The sequence below is a fragment of the Erythrolamprus reginae genome, chromosome 4 (assembly GCF_031021105.1).
Source record: "Erythrolamprus reginae isolate rEryReg1 chromosome 4, rEryReg1.hap1, whole genome shotgun sequence".
NCBI classification, from domain to species: Eukaryota; Metazoa; Chordata; class Lepidosauria; order Squamata; family Dipsadidae; genus Erythrolamprus; species Erythrolamprus reginae.
Window position 1 is genome coordinate 36,961,623 of NC_091953.1, and position 19,712 is coordinate 36,981,334.

At 40.2% G+C, this 19,712-nt stretch overlaps 1 protein-coding gene across 1 annotated transcript in view; it reads right to left on the bottom strand.

Annotated features, from left to right (window-relative positions):
• The window catches only part of LOC139167122 (target of Nesh-SH3-like), an 84,895-nt gene extending 65,694 nt beyond the window's left edge, over positions 1–19,201 (bottom strand). Inside the window, exons 1-3 of the mRNA XM_070751541.1 lie at positions 19,066–19,201; positions 15,193–15,372; positions 345–407 (exon numbers count right to left, since the gene is read on the bottom strand). Of these exons, the coding sequence (XP_070607642.1) occupies positions 345–407; positions 15,193–15,319 (190 nt within the window). The 5' untranslated portion in view covers positions 15,320–15,372; positions 19,066–19,201. The remainder of the gene's footprint in view (positions 1–344; positions 408–15,192; positions 15,373–19,065) is intronic.
• Between the last annotated feature and the right edge of the window lie 511 nt (positions 19,202–19,712).

The window sequence follows — 19,712 nt, forward strand, 5'->3', positions numbered from 1 at the left end:
TGGAATGATTCTTCTTTTGGTCTCTTTTCCAGCATTCGGTTACATCATAAGAAAAAGCAAAAAACCTAATACACATTTGATTTTATGAATATGAACAATATGTAATTCTTCAAGATTTTGCTGAGTTTGATAACATTTGCTTCTTAAAAAAAAGTTGAATAGGTTGGTTCATGTCTTGAATTTGTACATATATTTTATTATATAATAAATGTATATTCCTTTTTTATTTATCAAGTTTATATTTCGCTTCTCCAGCTTGTCCAAATTCAAGGTAGGTTATTTCAATTGAAATATAGGTCTCCTGAGTGTTTATGGGGGGAAAATGTTTAACAGTTTTGAAATACCTGAGCAGGATTTCTTGTTATTGGAAACTGGTCTCACTGCAATCAAGTATCTTGGCTCTGCATCTGGAAAATATAAGTTATAATTGTTTGAAAAATCAGACAAAGAGGAAATACTTGAATAATCAAAACCATATCACACTATTTTCCCCATTATATTATTAATGTTTCATTAGCACTACATTTAGGTTATTCAAGTTCATTTTCAAAATATACAGATAGCATACAAGTTTTGACCTTAAGATGTCTTGTATTAGTGGATTTTTTAGTGTTGTTTATAATAAGCATAGCAGCATTGGATTGCTTAATAACTTCCTAGTTCAGTAAAACAATATTTTTAAAATTCTTTGTTCACATGTTTAAATTGTAATAATCTCTTTTCCCAAATAGAATCCCATGAATCTGAAAATTTAATTGTAGAGCTCATTTAAAAAAAAAGAAAATATGTTTATTAAAGATAAATAGGGAGGGGATACGTAAAGCAAAAGTACTATGCGAATATTGGTACAAATGTATATGAATTTAAAGTACACAGTTATAAATCAAAATACGCGCTTAAATATATAGAAGAAAATAAGGCTAAAGAGAGAAACAAAAAAAGACAAAAAGGGGGAAGGAAAGAGAAGAGGAAAAATTAAAAATAAAGAAGAAGAAAGAAGAGATAAATTCATATCTATAAATTTATCAGATGTTGTAAATAGTGTCAACTTACCTGTTGACCCGTTTACTCTATAGCTTTTAAGATCTTTACTATCAATATAGATGGAAGTTTTAGGTTTCTAAACTTGAGTTAGAGTTTAAGTTTTGTCGCTTTGAATTTGTTCATCCTTTTATCAATGATTCATAATGTTATTTTATAAGTTTGTGGGATGATTGTTTGGGTGAAGGGTAAAAGGACTACGAGGGAGTTGTATGTTGTCTTTTCTTTAGCCAGATATACCATTTATTCCACGCTTTATAGAACTCTGATTCCTCTTTGCCCTGTAGTTCAATGGTCATTTTCATCAGCTCAGCACATTCATAAATTTTTTAAATGAAATTTAGGGTAGATAGGGTGTGATCCAATTTCAAGATTGGGCAAATGTTATTCTTGCAGTAGTTAAAATGTTTACCAGTAGGTATCTATCGTCTTTGTTTAATGGCTGTCTAATTATTCCTAGGAGGAATAGTTCCGATTTTAAGGGAATTGGTTTCTCTATAATTTGATCAAGGTATTTTTTAATATTTAGCCAAAAGGTTCTAACTTTGGGGCATGTCCACCAAAGGTCCCTATTTTTTGTTTGCATTTCCAACAGAAAACAGTTGTAGTTGGAAACATTTTAGATAGGTGAGCTGGAGGAAGGTGCCAACGGTAGAACATCTTATAGATGTTCTCTCTAAAGTTAGTGGCTATAGTTAGTATGTAATTCTGGGTCCAGATTTTATCCCATTCTGATAGTTTTGGGCCCAGGCAACCATATTTCCTTTAACCTGTTCTTCAAAAATTCATGTTGTTGTAGAAATTTATAAAGGGTTGATATTATTTGTTTATCCGGATGATTTGATCTAAGAAATTCAGGTTTTGAAAGCCTAGAATTGTTCTGTCTTTATTGTATCTAGATTTGATTTGGAAGTATTATAATCAGTCCAGATTAATACCTTTAAGATGTAGAGACTCTTTAGAGCTTAGTTGGTTTTTATCATCCAATAGATTGTCATAAATTATTGCTTTATCTGAGGGAAAGACATTTGGATAAGCTTCTGCATCTGTAGGAATGAATCACCTAGGCATCTGTACATAATGAGATTTTTTAATTTTAGTCCAAGAATTAAATAAGCTATTTCGAATGTAACGGTGTCTGAATACCGAGTGTTTTTTGTCCTTGTCTGCCATCAGGAATGCATGCCATCCTTGATATAAATCGAAACCTTCTAGGAGTTAAGGTTCTTTTGTCTCTTAAAATGATCCATTCTCTTATCTATGTTAGTGATGCAGCTCTATAGTAAATTTACCGGTTTGGGAGACCCATACCGCCTTGGGTTCTGTGGTCCTGTATTAGCTTAAGTTTGATTCTTGTTTTCTTTTAAGCCAGATGAATTTGTGTGTTATTCTATTGAGGTTTGTAAAAAATGATTTGTTTAATCTAATTGGAATTGTCTGGAAGAGAAAAGGGAATTTTGGCAAAATGTTCATTTTAACTGCAGATATTTTGCCCATGAATGATAATTGTAGTTTGGACCATGAGTCTAGATCCTTAACTGTTTTTTGAACTAGGGGGTCATAATTGTCCTTTTTCAGTGAACAAAGTCTTTGTGATATTGTAATTCCTAGATATTTGACTTTGCGAGTGATATTAAAGCCAAGCAACTCTTCTAGTTTTGAGTTTTGAATGGGGGTCATGTTTTTGGTTATTATCTTAGTTTTCCCTTTGTTTATTTTAAGGCCTGTGACTTCACCAAATTTCTCAATTTCTTTTATTAAGGTATGGGCTGTGGTTAGGGGGTCCTCAATAATAAATGCCATATTATCCACAAAGGCAAGAAGTTTATATTCCTTCTTCCTAATCCTTGGTCCTCTGATTATTGGATTGTTTCTTATATTTTTCAATAGTGTTTCTAATGCGAGGATATAAATTAGTGGGGCTAATGGGCATCCTTGTCGGACATCTTTTTTGATTGTTATATTTTTCTATGATCAATGTCATTTAAATGTATATCATAAAGATCCTATTCACTCTTAGGAAAAAATTTGATTCAACTGAAACTATAAAAACTTTTTCAGCCAAATATGGAAGCACAAAAAAAGATTTATTATAAAATAATAAGTTATGTAACCACCGTTTCCATAAAGAGAAGGCAGTCAATCAGATAATTATTAATTTTGAAAAAGATGAACTATTTTGGATTACAAGAAAATATTAAATATACACTTATTGCCTTGATGTAACAGCAATCACGCACATACAAAGGTAGTATTCTTCTAAATCTAACTGCAATTTTTTGGAATAAATTCCCTGCTGACTGTACGGACTGAGAACCAGTTTCCAAATTCTTCAGAAATCTTTTTTTTTTTTTGGAAAGAAAGCCAAATGTGCTGATATTTTTACTCATAAGCTAACAAATTCTTATTGGAAAAACACATGGTAACAGCCCATAAATTCATTTAATCTTTCTAGTGAAAACCAGTTGAGTCACCAAAGGTTAAGCACAATAAAAACTGATCAAAACAATATTTAGAGAGAGAAAAGGGGTTTTTATACAGTAATGTGTTTATAAATAGATATGATTTTTCACTGGATAAGAGGCAGAGTTTTAATTAAAGTATCTTAAAAAATTAACAAAAATATCTATCTTAAACTCCATACATATTTAGGTTATATTGGGGAAAAAACAGTATGATGAAATATCCTGACAATGATTTAATTAAGAATATAAAAAATACTAGGAATTAGAAGTTTAAGAAAGTAAACCTGTTAATCTGTCTACTATTGTATGCACAGAATTCAGAAATTCCAGTAAAAAATTACTAGTTTTTTGCTTCTGCGCATGCCCATAAGCAAAGAAACCGGCAATTTTTGGTGCTGGAAAGAGATTTCGGCTGCTGCACATGTGTTTGCTTCTGCGCATGCCCATAAGCAAAGAAACCGGCAATTTTTGGTGCCGGAAAGAGATTTCGGCTGCTGCACATGTGCAGCAGCCGAATCTTGCTGCCGCGCATAAAGCAGCAGATGGAGCCAGCAGCAAAAGCAGCCTGTCACAGCTTTGGCTGCGTGGCCTGCTCTTTGATATCCTACGCCACAGGAGAGATGCCTGTGGTGCTGGAGAGCATAGAACATGCCATGTGGCCAGAATTGGGTCCACCCATCCTGCTCCCTCTGCCATGGCCCCTGCAGGAGGTGATCAGGTAAGCAGAGGCACGGGACGCGGCAGGGAAGAGGCGGGAGCAAGGGTTTGGTGCGTGGCAGGGAAGCGGTGGGGGGAGGAAGGGCGAAGGGAGCGGCAGGGAAGGGTGGGAGCGCAGCAGGGAAGCAGCAGGGGGAGCAAGGGCGAGGGGCACGGCAGGGCGAGAGGCAGGGGGAAGGGGTGAGCGGCTGTTACTAATCAGTTTACGGGCTTTTTTGCTTCTGCACATGCATGGAAGCAAAATAATCCCCGGAAATCGCACACGCACGACATTGCACATGTTTCGGCTTCTGCACATGTGCAGAAGCTGAACCCTGTGCCGTGCACACACACGCACTGGTGCAAACGTGCTCCGCACTCCTGGCCTGTTCTGGTAGCAACGAAAATGTTTAAAGGCCAGTAGTAGATCAACTTATATATTTTCTGGATCATAATCACCATATGCTGTTAAGGATAATGATGTATAAAGAGTGTACAGTAGTTCCAAAATGTATCCAGTGATCCCTCGAGTTTCGCGAGGGTTCCGTTCCAAGACCCCTCGCGAAACTCGATTTTTCGCGATATAGCGGTGCGGAAGTAAAAACACCATCTGCGCATGTGCGGCCATTTTTTCATGGCCGCACATGCGCAGATGGTGAAGTTTGCGTGTGGGCGGTGGGGAAGACCAAGGGAAGGTTCCTTCAGCCGCCCAACAGCTGATCTGCTCGGTAGCGCGGCAGCAGCGAGGAGCCGAAGATGGGGTTTCCCCTTTGCCTGGGCAACGGGGAAACCTCATCTTCGGCTCCTCGCTGCTGCCGCGCTACCGAGCAGATCAGCTGTTGGGCGGCTGAAGGAACGTTCCCTGGGTCTTCCCCGCCGCCTCGGATCCTCGCTGATGCCCGCCCGCCGTTTGCCGCTCGTCCCGTTCGCCCACCGCTCGCCCCGTTCGCCCGCCGCTATCGAACTTGCTATCGAGCCTGCTAATGAAATCCAACCCGCAGCGGCCCTTTCCCTCTCCAGGCTGCGGGAGGGGTCCGGAGAACAATGCCTGGCGCCGCGCTCCCGGCTGGGCTTTTTTCCCCCATTTCCCCTCGGGTGGAATTTCAGACCCTCCGCCGGTTGGATTTCATTAGCAGGCTCGATAGCAAGTTCTTCCTCCCTTTAGAAAGCCCCGCAGCCTCCTCCGCCCGGCGAGGCCGCCAGCGAGGACCCACAAAGCCGCCGCCGCCGCAGCGAGGCCAAGCCGCCCGCTCCCACGGCACGGGCTCCCAACACAGCGCCGCACAGCCCGCCCTCGGCGATGCCTCCGCGGATCTGCAAGCCCAGCCGAGCGACGCCTCTGGTCTGGGCGAAGGCAGTGGGCAGGCCCCGCCGCAGCAGTCCCCGCGGGCACCGCGCGCCAAGGGCCGGCCAGGCCGCCGGCCAACAAAGGGGCTCCCTCGCCTCCCTCGGGCAGGTTTACAAAGGCAGCGCGGCAACTTGGAGCCCAGCACGCCCCGCAGCCCTCGCCTCGCCCGCCCCCCGCCTGGCCGGCGCTCCGGCTACCCCCGGCTGAGGAAGAACCGAGTAGCCCCCGCCCTCCCCCGCCCGGCTCCCTTCAGCCGGGGCCAAGCGGGCGGGGGGCGGGCGGGACTTCGCCTGTCTCCGCCGCCCGCATCGCCCCTCCGGCGGGCCGGCCTCCCCTGCCCGCCTCTGCTGCAGCCGCCGCCGCCTCCCCGACTGGCACAAAAGGGCCCCGCCCGCCCCGCCCCGAAGCTTACCTTGCGAGTTTTTGGCTGCGGGGGGAGAAGTAGGACTTTCCTAACTCCCTCCCCCCGGTCGCCGTTTGCTGCTCGCCCGTTCACCTGCCCGCCATCAGGACCGCCGCGCACTAACTTGATGACGGCCAAGCCGTCCCAGATCGTGGGGAGGGGAGCTCTTCTCCAGCCAGGGGACGGCGAGGCCCTCCCAATGCCCCGCGCTTGGAGCCGGAGTGAGGCCACTTCCGTCTCCGGATGAAGGAATCTCCTCAAACTCAAAGCCTGTATCCTGCCGCCCGGTTTACCCAGGACACGAGCGGCGAAGTGACTTGGAGGAATGGAAAGTCCAAACCGCCCGGTTTCAGTGGGGTTTCCCCGTTGCCCAGGGATTCCTGAACCCACCACAGCCACCTCCGTTCGGGCGAAGGAATCCCGAGGGCGGGCTGAGCGGCGCTGTGTTGGGAGCCCGTGCCGTGGGAGCGGGCGGCTTGGCCTCGCTGCGGCGGCGGCGGCTTTGCGGGTCCTCGCTGGCGGCCTCGCCGGTCGGAGGAGGCTGCGGGGCTTTCTAAAGGGAGGAAGAACTTGCTATCGAGCCTGCTAATGAAATCCAACCGGCGGAGGGTCTGAAATTCCACCCGAGGGGAAATGGGGGAAAAAAGCCCAGCCGGGAGCGCGGCGCCAGGCATTGTTCTCCGGACCCCTCCCGCAGCCTGGAGAGGGAAAGGGCTGCTGCGGGTTGGATTTCATTAGCAGGCTCGATAGCAAGTTCGATAGCGGCGGGCGAACGAGGCGAGCGGCGGGCGAACGAGGGGAGTGGGGCGAACGAGGGGAGCGGCGGGCGAACGAGGGGAGTGGGGGGCGAACGAGGGGAGCGGCGGGCGAATGAGGCGAGCGGCGGGCGAACGGGACGTGCGGCCGCCGAACGGGGCGAGCGGCAAACGGCGGGCGGGCATCAGCGAGGATCCGAGGCGGCGGGGAAGACCCAGGGAACGTTCCTTCGGCCGCCTAGCAGCTGATCTGCTCGGCAGCGCAGCACCAGCGAGGAGCCGAAGATCTTCGGCTCCTCGCTGCTGCTGCGCTGCCGAGCAGATCAGCTGCTAGGCGGCCGCTCGAGAGCAAGAGGGGGAGAGAAAGAGAGAGAAGGAAAGAAAGAGATGAGAGAGGGAGGAAGAGAGTGTGAGATAGGAAGAAGCAACATAGAGAAAGAGAAAGAAAGATGAGAAAGGAAGGAAGAGAGTGACCTGATCGGGTGGGGAAAATCGCGATATAGTGTTAGCGAAGATCGAGATGGTAACAATTGCTGAAAAATCGCGATATAGCGTTTTCGCGAAGATCGAGATCGCGAAACTCGAGGGATCACTGTATTTATTTATTTAAAAACTTTTCCCATTTTTTGTGTGTGAAATACATAAGAAGTTTATCAAAACCATTAACACTGGAAATCACAGACTTGCTTCACATTAGGCACCAAATCTTAAAAGTTTCTCATTTAACTACATTTCAGGCTACATACCAGGACTCAGGTGTAAATTTCACCTCTTAAGAACCTCAACCCTTATTTGGAAGTGGCTTAATTTGTAAGAAGGTTGTGTTTATTGTTAACAGGAATGAAGATTTATACATTAATATAGCAGACAATTTGCAGTGCTACAGTGCAAAGAAATCCAAGCCTGTACAGTATATAATTACAGTATATGCTCCAGGATTTATAGGCTTTTTATCCCATCATTCCAGGCTAATGGATACTTGCCTAATCACCTGATGGTCTTGGGAATATTTTTACACAATGTCTGTTTACATGAAAGTTATTTCTAGTCAGGCAGAAGTATGCTGAATTATTTTTTGGATATTACATTGTTGCTCAGTTTCCTTGAATTCCCTGTGTGTCTTGTAATTCTTGCAGATTTATTGGAATAGCTTCTCCTGTATGTTTCAATAAAGTAAGAATTGGAAAAACATACTGCTGATTTTAGCATTTTGGTCTGATCGATAGAAAATATGCAATATTGGGGAAATCTTACCAGCTTCAGCCCTTGCAAGTATATCAAACACTGGTATTTTCTTCTTTTTGTAAAGAATGGCTTTTTAAATTCTTAGTGTTTGCTTTTACATAACAATCTTGGAAAGCAATATGGGGTTTTGTCCAAAACTGACATAAATCACAATTTTTCCATCTGTATACTATGTGGAAACTCACTGAACTCTCTAGTGAAGTTGATACTTGGCAAGAAATACCATGTAATTATTTCACTATGTCCTTGAGTCTATTACATTTTATTCTGTAAGATGTCTTCACTTTTTCAGACTCACTTTTAAGGGATAATAACCGATATTGAAGAAACAAGTAAGAAATTACCAGGTTTCATAGAGAGAGGGTTTGTTCAATATATTAAACTAAGTTTTTGACCTTATTATGAGACAGTCACACTGGAACTTAAGAAAACTGGAACTTAAGCAACAAAACATACAAGATATACATTCAGAAATGACAATGTAGAATTAGGGTAAAAAGGAGCACAAGTGCCATAATAGACTTTTAAATGGGATGATTTTACTGACAACATATTTTACTCCTTACATATCCACTGCTTTCAGTAAAAAGAAATTTTGTTTGGATTGACTGAAGAGTCGTTGAGTTTTTTTAAAAAATATTGATTTTTTTAATCCCAGAATTTTTGAGCAAACTTACACATTAGGGATCCAGTGTTTGTATCTCATAATTTACACATCACTGAGTATGGTTATGAAAATACTTGTGGTTATTTAACTAACATTGTTTATATTCAACTATGTATGTGTGTGGTGTGTGTATGCAGTGGTGGGATTCAAATGGCCTTCTGGAAAGCTGTAAAGATTGGGCTTTTTCGGCAGGCCTGGGGCCTTTGATCTGATGGTACACCATCAGGATCCAGCTGTTAATGACATGTGTAGTTTTTTAACTGTTTTAATTGTTTTTAGTTGTTGGTTTTAAATTGTTTCATATTGTTTTTAAGGAGTTTTAATGTTATACGGTATGGGGTTTTCTTTTTAGTTATGAGCCGCCCAGAGTCCCTTGGGAGGTGGGTGGCATATAAATCCAAATGAACGAACGAATAAACAAACAAACAAACAAACAAACAAACAAACAAACAAGCTGCTCTAATGACCAGCTAGGTAGGCATAACTGGTTGGTCCTATGATTGGGTGGGTGTGGCCTACTCGACATCACTCATGTCAAGGGGCACTTCTCGCTCAACGTCTCGTGACCATGTGAGATGCTGCAATGGTCATAAGTGCAAAAAATGGTCATTGGTCACTTTTTTCAGTGCCATTGTAATGTTGAATGGTCACTAAATGAACTGTTGTAAGTCAAAGCTTACCTGTACAAAAATGCCTGCAACAGTTTTAGTGGTTAAGTGGATAATAGTTGCAACAATTTTAGTGGATAGGTGTGAACTGGTTGAATCCCACCGCTGTAAATGTATGTATGTATGTTTACTATCTGCTTTTAATACCTTGCTTGTCTCTTTGTGCTGAGAAAAACTCTCTTGACTCCAGCCTAGATCCTCATGATGATATGAAGTTTCCTTTGCCATAATATGGATGCAGTTTGTTAGAACTTTCTCCAGGATGATTTAAAAATAAATAAAAAGTGACATATTATAGTTTATTGTCCTGGAATTTATGGGTGCCAACATTGACTGGCTTAGCATAACTTTTTGAACCAGTCAAGGTCACATAAATGCTCTACCTCTGTAGCCCCTTCGGGTGCATTATAACCACATAATTCTTGAACATATCTTTATATCTTTGGCTTTTCCGCATTAGAATTATTTAAAAACAATGTTTTCTGATTGCATTTTCATTTATTAAATTCTGGTTCTATTGTGTCATTTGTAGACTGATGCCAGTCTATTGCCCAATTTTTAAATTTGGGCTCTATTCTCTCTGCATGGGATATTTTATAATCATGCAGTTATTGAGCATTGTGTCCTGAATCTTTCATAACTGGACTATTTTAAAATTTTATTTTACTTTTATTTATTTATTTAATTGGATTTGTATGCCGCCCCTCTCCGAGGACTTTTGCAAACAACATAACAATGTGTACATACAATGATACAAAACAGAGATCCAACTCTATACAGTGGAATACGTCCAAACTGTTTTATACAGGTTTACAGTTACTGAATACATACTACAAAGGAAGCAGTCTATAGGAACTGTATCTCACTGACCAAAAGTACTATTCAGTAATTTGCTAACTCAGGATCTTCTGCTGAGAAGTAGTAACCAGGAGAATATAGCAATTGTGATAATAAACAATCTGTTTGACTGCTGAACAGCCTTCCTCCTGACCTATCCTTGATGCTTTAAGGCAGGGCTGTCAAATTCATAGCCCATTAGTGAAGGGGGGAAACATCACAATATGTCATGTGACAACACCGTAACAACGCAAGTTTAACACCCCTGCTCTAAGGCCTGGCACTTGTTTGAAGAAATTCTTTATTCATACGGAAATAATTCAGGAGAGTTGTGTAAAAAGTATTGTTGGGTGAACCAAACTTGCACAGTTCGGGTTTGTACTGAACTTTGCGGTGTTCGGCATGCCGAACCCGAACCTGAACTTTTAAAAAAGTTCGGGTTTGAGTTTGGCGTTTGTGCCGAAGACTGCGAAGCACCACTGCCCGGCTGTCATCTACTGAGAAGAGGAGGAGGAGCTGGGCGCTGGTGGCGGCAGAGGAAGGCAAACACCGAGGAGCTGTCAGCCGGTCGGGAGGCTGGGAGGGAGGCGCAAAAGGAGGTGGGGAATCCCATGATGGGATTCCAGGGGCGGAGCTTTGATGTCACAGAGACTTCTTCCTGGCACGTGGCTTTATTTCGGATGGCCAGTGGAGCTTTGACGACACGGAGACTTCTTCCTGGCGCGTGGCTTTATTTCCAGAAGTGTTTGGGTTTGGGTTCAGGTTTGGCGAACTTACCCGAACTCAGCGACCACGTTCGGGTAAATTTGCCAAACCCAAACTTCGTAGGGTTCACCCAACACTAGACAAGTTCCAGGATGTTGTTTTAAGATTCAGATACAATGAACATACAATTAGGGCAAGTACTGGAAAATATTTATTTTGTATTTTAAACTAAATCTAGCAGAATAAGTGCAATATAAAGTGAATAACCTTATATGCTGGTCAGGAACCCTCGCATATTAGAATGGGTGGATTTGTGGCCCTTCTGTGCTTGTGGCCTTCTTCTGGGACCTTGGTTTATATTGAAACTTATTGTCTAATAGTAATTTAGAATATGTATACATTTTCATAAGTGCATTGTAGATATTATTTTGTTAGTGACATATACTCACAAAGGTTAGAGATAGACAACTGAACTAGCAGTAGCAATAGCACTTAGATTTATATACTTCTTCATACTGCTTTACAGCATCTCTAAGCATTTTACAGAGTCAGCATATTGCCTCCAACAATCTGGGTCCTCATTTTACTGATGTTGTAAGGATGACAGTCTGAGTCAGCCTTGAGCCAGTCAGCAACAAACTCCTGGCAGTGGGCAGAATCAGCCTGCAATACTGTATTCTAACCACTGCCCTACCATAGCTCAATCCTGTCAAAACAAGCTAAGATACTGTTCCAAGGCAGTAACCATCCTAACCTCTTTTTTTCTAGGTGGTTGGTTAACCAAAGACGTTTTAAACATTTTATATTTTGTAATATCTTTGGGGAGAATAGGTGCTCTGATAGTAGAGAAGTTACAATGTACTTGTCTGTGTCTTCAGAGATCAGTTTTGATTTAATTTTAAAGATGCTGCCTATATGATGCTTCACATAAATGATGGTTGAATAAAAATGGGCCACTTTGGAGATGCCAGAATTTTAAATGATGGTGTACTTGTACTTGTGTCACTACAGTGCACATAAGGAACAGTGCTTACATGATGCCATGCACATTTTGTCATTTTGATGAAATTTTGACTAATCAACTATAGGTTTTTTTAACAATATGGAAAAATGTGTTCTGTTTAGCATCATCCACATTTTCAGTATATGATTTTATTTTTTAGATTTTATAAAATGTTGCTGCTAATATAAGATGTGTGTAAAATCTGCCAGTATTGTACATATAAAGACTATAATCTTTCTTCTCAAAATATCTCAAATTTTCAGTGGAGTTTGAGTATTATTTTGGACTGAATTGTACCTGAAAGATTAGCATGATTCTTTCTGTCATCACTTTTAGGCATATGGCATTTCAAAATATTTACATTTGCTGTTATATTTTTCTATTGTGAGGACAATGTTTTTTACTATTTTTGTTTTAAGACTCTGTATGCTGATATAATTTTAGGGTTTCCTGCATGAGTATGGGATGGGATTAGAAGACCTCCAAAGTCCTTCAAACTCTATTATTCTCTTAATTTTTCATTCTTTGTTTTCATTGACTAATATAAAACTACTTTTATTGCAAAAAGTTTACTTGTAAATTAATAGCTATTCTAGATCAGTGATGGCAAACCTTTTGGGTTCACAAGCATACGTGTCCACACCCATAATTTCAGGCACTCCCCATGCATGTGCATGTGACACACATACACATTCCCACTCCCAGCACACGATGGCCCACCTGTTTTTCACTCTCCCCAGGGATCAGAGCCTGTCTAGGAGGCTGAGAAGGCGAAAACCCATTCTCCTAGAGGCCCTCTGGCAGCAGAAAATGGCCCATTTGCCCCTTTCCGGTTGGACTGGAAGGCCTGTTTTTTTTGCTGTCCCCAAGCTCCAGAGCCTTTCTAGGTGTCATGGGAGGGGGTGAAAATGGTCTTCCCTAACCCCTCCGGAGGCTGGAAATAGCCTGTTTCCTGACCCTCACTGGATCCAGAAGGCCCAAAAATCAAATGATTGCTGAACCTGAGTTTGCATGCCTACCAATATGGCTCAAGCCACTTGTTGCCTGCCATAGGTTTGCCATCACAGTCCTTTATAAAAGTGATGAGGTCTGTTTCTCATAGATATGCCACTACGATACAGCCCACCCACCAGAGCAGTGCTGAGCTAAGCACAGACCAAACTGACATCAGGCCCAGGCAATAAGCCTAAGATGACCAAACGTCCCACTTTGTGTGGGACAGTCATGCTTTTTAGCAATTTGTCTCGCGTCCCGGGGCATTTAAATACGAACTGAATAATCAAATTATCACAGATAATCCCCACTCGGTTAAAGACCTTGGTATACAAAAGATTTAAGTGCCAAAGCCCACTGCAACAATATAGCCAAGAAGGCTTCAAGAGTTGTAAAACTAATCCTACGTAGCTTCTGCTCTGGCAATCTCACACTACTTACCTGAGCTTACAAAACTTTTGCCAGATCCATCCTCGAATACAGCTCATCTGTTTGGAACCCATATCGCATCTCAGACATTAACACCCTTGAAAATGTCCAAAGATATTTCACCAGAAGAGCCCTTCACTCCTCCACTCGAAATAGAATACCCTACGAGAGTAGACTTTCAATCCTGGGCCTAGAAAGTTTAGAACTAAAACGCCTTAAACAAGATCTAAGTATTGCCCACAAGATTATATGCTGCAACGTCCTGCCTGTCGGCGACTACTTCAGCTTCAACCACAGCAACACAAGAGCACACAACAGATTTAAAATTAATATTAATCGCTCCAAACTTGACTGTAAAAAATATGACTTCAGTAACCGAGTTGTCGAAGCGTGGAACTCATTACCTGACTCCATAGTGTCATCCCCAAACCCCCAACACTTTACCCTTAGATTATCTACGGTTGACTTATCCAGATTCCTAAGAGGTCAGTAAGGGGCGAGCACAAGTGCACTAGTGTGCCTTCCGTCCCCTGTCCTATTGCTCTCCTATATCTCCTATACCTTTCTTCTATTCCTATATCTCTTCTTCTATTGTTTCATTGATATGTTCTATTACTATATCTTCTTTTCTATTATTTCTTAGATATATTTTACTATGAGTATCTCTTCTATAGCCTTCATCATGTATTTTACTATGTGTATATAGATATATACCCACTAAAACCCTCATTGTGTATTGGACAAAATAAATAAATAAATAAATATGTTTTTAAAAAAAAGTCTTGATTTTTTTAAACCGTCGGCTGGAGATTGCTGGACGTCTGCATCAGCCAATTTTGGTCAGCGTGGAAGCTGAGATTCCTTCTTCATGTTTTTCCCCGGAAGATTCTATTTTTTTTTTTTGCAGCTTATGGTTCAACAGCCATAGCCTGCAAACAATTCTATAAAATAAGATTGTGAATTTATTTTCTTCCATTTTATTATATGGAACTCCTTGGCGAGTGTTTAATTTGATTTTAGATTAGTTTTAATCCTAGGGAATAAATGGTTTCCAAGTGTATTGGAATTGTAAAGAAAAATATATTACAAAGTGTCTATTGGATATGTTTGCTCTAAAAGGAGAAAAAATATTCTGCAGCACAATGTTAAGTATTCACAAGGGTTTGCAACCTTAGAAATTCATCTTGGAAAACATAGATTTAAACTTGCCAAAAATAGCCAGAAGGCATTTAAATGTTCCAGACCAACTACTTCTCCATTCTGAACATTTGTTTAACAGCTGACTATGGAAACACTTATGGTACTATGAGATAAAATTTGCCCTGATGCTAGCCAACAGTTGCTTTGAGGATCTCTACAGTTTCATGAATATTACTCACCAAATGAAAAGTTCTTACTTGTAATAATCTGCCTTAAGAAGAAACTGACATTGTATTGAAAAAAGGACAGCAAGCAGGGTTTCTGAATTTATCAGAGCCTAGTAATTATCTAGGTTTTTTGCAGCCCAGATCTGCTAGTTTTGATTTAATATTAAGTCTAAATCTAAATTTGCTTCAGGTGATTAAGGCTAAACCTTGTAATATTAGTTATAGATCAACAAATTATTGACTAACATTCAATCCTTATCTTGGAAAAAAAGCTGTGTCCTTAACTTACTTAACATTTGCAATACTGTCAAATTAGCTTGTTTCCTTTACATATTCAGATATTTTAAAAAAACATCAGTAATTGGAAACATGCAAACAAACAAACAAACAAACAAACATCTTTCAGAATGTAAAAACAACTGTATTGGTAAGACATATTGGTTCTTTTCCTTTCAAAGCCTCTCATTTATCTTCCAGCCCAAGCAAGGAAGAAAATATGTGTTCAATTTGTGCAATCATTTAAAACAACAACAACAACAACAGCAATATGTAAATTGTAAATAGCCTTACCAACTTCAGTCATGTACATATTCCTATTAGATGGTAGGGGAATATACTGGTTAGAGAAGAAGCTGCTTCCATACCCCAGGATGAAACCTTCCAGTTTAGTGCTTGGAGTTGGACGAATGTATCTCATGCACACTGCGTCACTGGTTACATTGATCTGAACTTTCAGACTTTGTTTTTTAACTAAATGTAGCAAAAGAACAAGAGAAAGAGCGTTGTTATTACAGCATAAAATAATGGAGAACAAAATTATAGATGATTAGAAGCAAATGACATTTCAAAAGATTGTTTGAAATTATACTATGTAAGCAAAATAATGATTGACATTAAACATAATGACTTGTTTGTTTGCGATGATTTATTAATAAGAATCATCAAAAATACTTTTATTGTAATTTTTCTCAGTGTGAACTATATAAAAGCAAGACTAGGAATAATAAACCCAAAGTGAGGTTATATATGCTATTCATTACATTGGCGCACATGACGCGGTTCAGTTGTTTGTTTGTTTATTTATTTATTTATTTATTTATTTATTTATTTATCAGATTTGTATGCCGCCCTTCTCCGCAGACTCGGGGCGGCTCACAGCAATAATAATACAATGTAAACAAATCTAATATTTAAGTTAATTTTAAAAACCCCAATTTAGAAACCAATCATACATACTAGCATACCATGCATAAATTTTTATAAGCCTAGGGGAAGGGAAAATGTCAATTCCCCCATGCCTGACGACAGAGGTGGGTTTTAAGGAGCTTATGAAAGGCTAGGAGGGTGGGGGTGGGGGCAACTCTGATATCTGGGGGGAGTTGGTTCCAAAGGGTCGGGGCCGCCACAGAGAAGGCTCTTCCCCTGGGTCCCGCCAAACGACATATTTACCAAATAGTATGTATGAGTTTCAAAATGTGATGATCTTATGAAATCTTATGAATCTTATTAAAATCTTATGAAATGCAGCATTAGGTGGTATAATACTGTATGGTATCCACAGAATCAGCTTTATGTCAATTTTATCCATATAGTCAGCAATTTCCTGAATTAGTTTGCAATATTTATCATACTCATTAGCTATATTTCCTATCATTGAGGTACTCAAAGTAATATGTAATCAATTAACACTTAAAGAATGCAGATATAAATTAAAGTGTCAAGAAGTTACAATTAAATAAAGAAATAGGTTATTAGCCAATAAACAGATTACCGACCATATGTTCTCATTATTCAAAATTTGATTGAGAAATCTGATCATTGTTAGTTGTTGAGATATTTATTAGTCTGACATATCACACTGTCCAAAGTCATTGTTGTAATTTACTGTAATCTTAGCCGAACAGATGTAAACATCAAAAAACTATACTGTCATGTAAACCACAGGTCATAGAAACCTAAATGCTAATACCAAGTCATAGGTTGTAAATTATTCTTCTGAACAATATTCTTGTCATGAAATAGGTGTAATTTAATCCAGCTGTAAATGTTACTATGTTAGCCAAAAACACTAAAAGATAATATTGAGCTCACTGAAGATCTGGATTTTAAAAACAATATATCCCTAAATTCAGCACTTTGCAATGCATTCTCTTGTTTAAGCACAATATCAACTTTATAAATATACTGTATGTTGTCATTTAAGAGTTATTTATTTATTTTATTTTATTTATATACTGCCCAACTCCCAGAGGACTCTGGGCGGCTTAAAGCAAAGAAATCTTAAAAACAGTTTAAAAGGACAATTTAAAACCCCTTATAAAAAAACTTTCATATCCTTTGTGGCTGGATCTAAAAGATGTCTCATTTACTCAATGGCCACAGGCCTGCCGGCAGAGTCAGGTCTTTAAGGTTTTCTGGAAGGCCAGTAGGGTGGGAGTAGTAGAATGTAGCTGGTTCCAGAGAGCCACCATAGAGAAGAAAAGTCCGAGATGGCCAGCATCAAAGAGGGAATGGCAAGAAACTGGCCAGTCCTTCGTGCCACTCTCAAATTTCTTGGGAAATTTTTCCGGGCTCTGGTTCTTAAGTAGAAAATAGTTCTTAAGTAGAGGCAAAAATAGTTCTTAAGTAGAGGCAATAAATCTTGAACACCCAATTCTTATCTAGAAAACTACAGGCGTTCTTAAGTAGAGGTACCATAGTACTTATAAGATACAGACCACTTAATCACAATGATATGAATTGGTACAATTCCAGTATTTTGAAGTAATATACTTGGCTGTTTTGTTTTTATATACTTGACTATTTAGCTTCTTTCTGAAAAATCTATGTGGTCACTATGTGGTGACTTGAAGGGATACAGTCAATTAATTGATTTTGTTGAATTCCAGTAAATTGTAGTAACATGATTTGTTAAGTTTCATTGCCTTTACACCTGCAACAAAATCAATGAATTATCTACCAGAGAGGACTATTGTTGCCAAGTCACAATGTTATATACGCATGAGAAATCCAACCTAATTGAGTTCAGTGGCACATCTACATTCATTCATTCATTCATTCATTCATTCATTCATTCATTCATTCATTCATTCATTTATTTATTGGATTTGTATGCCGCCCCTCTCCGTAGACTCGGGGCGGCTAACAACAATAATAACAACAGCATGTAAATCCAATACTACAATAACTAAAAAACCCATATTTTAAAACCAATCATACATGGCTGAATGAAGCCAGATTCACTTCATTAAAAAGAAATTATCAGAGAAAGCTGTGTCTTTATCATTTCCAGTTTTAGCTGTGTTTCTCCTGCTATCAGAAAAAGGCAGACCAACAAAAGAAACATCTGCACTGGTTTTATATTGCTTAGTCCATCTGTAGAATTCCCATGGTATCTGCTGAAATTAGCAAACTGAGGTTCAGTTTATACTTTTTTTTATTTACCACTTTTTATACTTTTCCCCAAAAAATCTCTATTGTATCATGGGGGATAAAGTTAATTAATACCATATGTCAAGCTGTTTAACAATAAATCTATTTAAATGACAGAATGAAGAAAGATTTTTAGTTTGAATTAATACTTCAGTATTCACTGTAGGTTATTTCCTTTTAACATAACATGTTAAAATTAAGATCAGTACATGTATTCTGAGATATATGAGTAGTTTCTCAACAGATTAAAAAATATGAAAAATGCATGAAGAAACCAATAGAAAAAAAATCATTTATTTTATTTATTTATTTGTTTGCTTGTTTGTTTGTTTGAATTTATAAGCCACTCATCTCCCGACTGACTCAGGGTTGTGTACAACAATAAAAATACAAAAAACCCATTATTAAAAAACATCTATCATTCATTGATACTGAGCAGAGCAGAGTGTTGATCCTCAAAGGCCTCAGGCCTGCCGGCAAAGCCATGTTTTTAAGGTCTTTCGATGGTGCAAATCTCTGGGGGAATTGGTCCCAGAGGACCATAGCCATCACAGAGGAGGCCCTGCCCAATGGTCCCACAAGTCGGCATTTCTTGGCTGACAGTTTTCAATTTCAAGGGCCTTCGGCAACTTTCAATCTCTGAAATCACTTATTTATTAATAAAAACTCACTCTTTATTCAAAATCAAGCATACATAGAAACCTAGAAACATAGAAGACTGACGGCAGAAAAAGACCTCATGGTCCATCTAGTCTGCCCTTATACTATTTCCTGTATTTTATCTTACAATGGATATATGTTTATCCCAGGCATGTTTAAATTCAGTTACTGTGGATTTACCAAACATGTCTATAAATTAAAACGCAGGGTTAAAGCAGCATAGAAGCAAATACTATCTCTTTTTGAGCCAGCTTTGATCTATATCCAGGAAGAGTGCCAGAACCCATTCTTTATCTACATTCCTGAGATAAAGTCACCAAAATCAATTTACTAAAACACAGTTCTGCTCACCAAAGTCTTTTCTAATACAGCATCCAACAAGGACGATAGTTTTGCAAGAGAAATCATGATTTTAAAGCCTCATTCCAGCACCCCCTCAGTTTCATGTCTCTTCCAAAGAACGGCGTTGAGTCTCTCCGTTTCCCACAATCCTATTCCTTTATAATGCCTGGAAGTGACATCATACCTCAAAGAGCTAAGGCTGTGAATTAATGACTTCTACTCTGTAACTCTTCTCGCCTGAGTATTCTTCTATAACAAGGGTTTATCCAATGGCTTTCCACTGTCTGACTAGACCACCCTCCCAATGTCACCTCAACCCCCTCTAGTGGTTCCTCAGGCTCACTCAAGTCACTTTTTACCTCACTCTTGCTCTCTACGTCCTCTGGCAAATACCCTGATCCAGATTCCTCCTCAGAATCTGATATAACCTGAGGTGGACAAGGAGCACTCACAACAGGGTTGGCCTCCACCGGGACCTGGCGGAGGCCAACCCTGTGGGATCTAATCGGTCACTGGGACGTGTGAGGCAGAAGACGGTCCTGTAAATAATCTGGTACTAAGCTATGTTGGACTTTATAGGTGATAATCAACACCTTAAATTGCATTCGGAGACTGATCAGAAACAAGTGCAGCTCGCAGAGTGTTGGCGTTATATG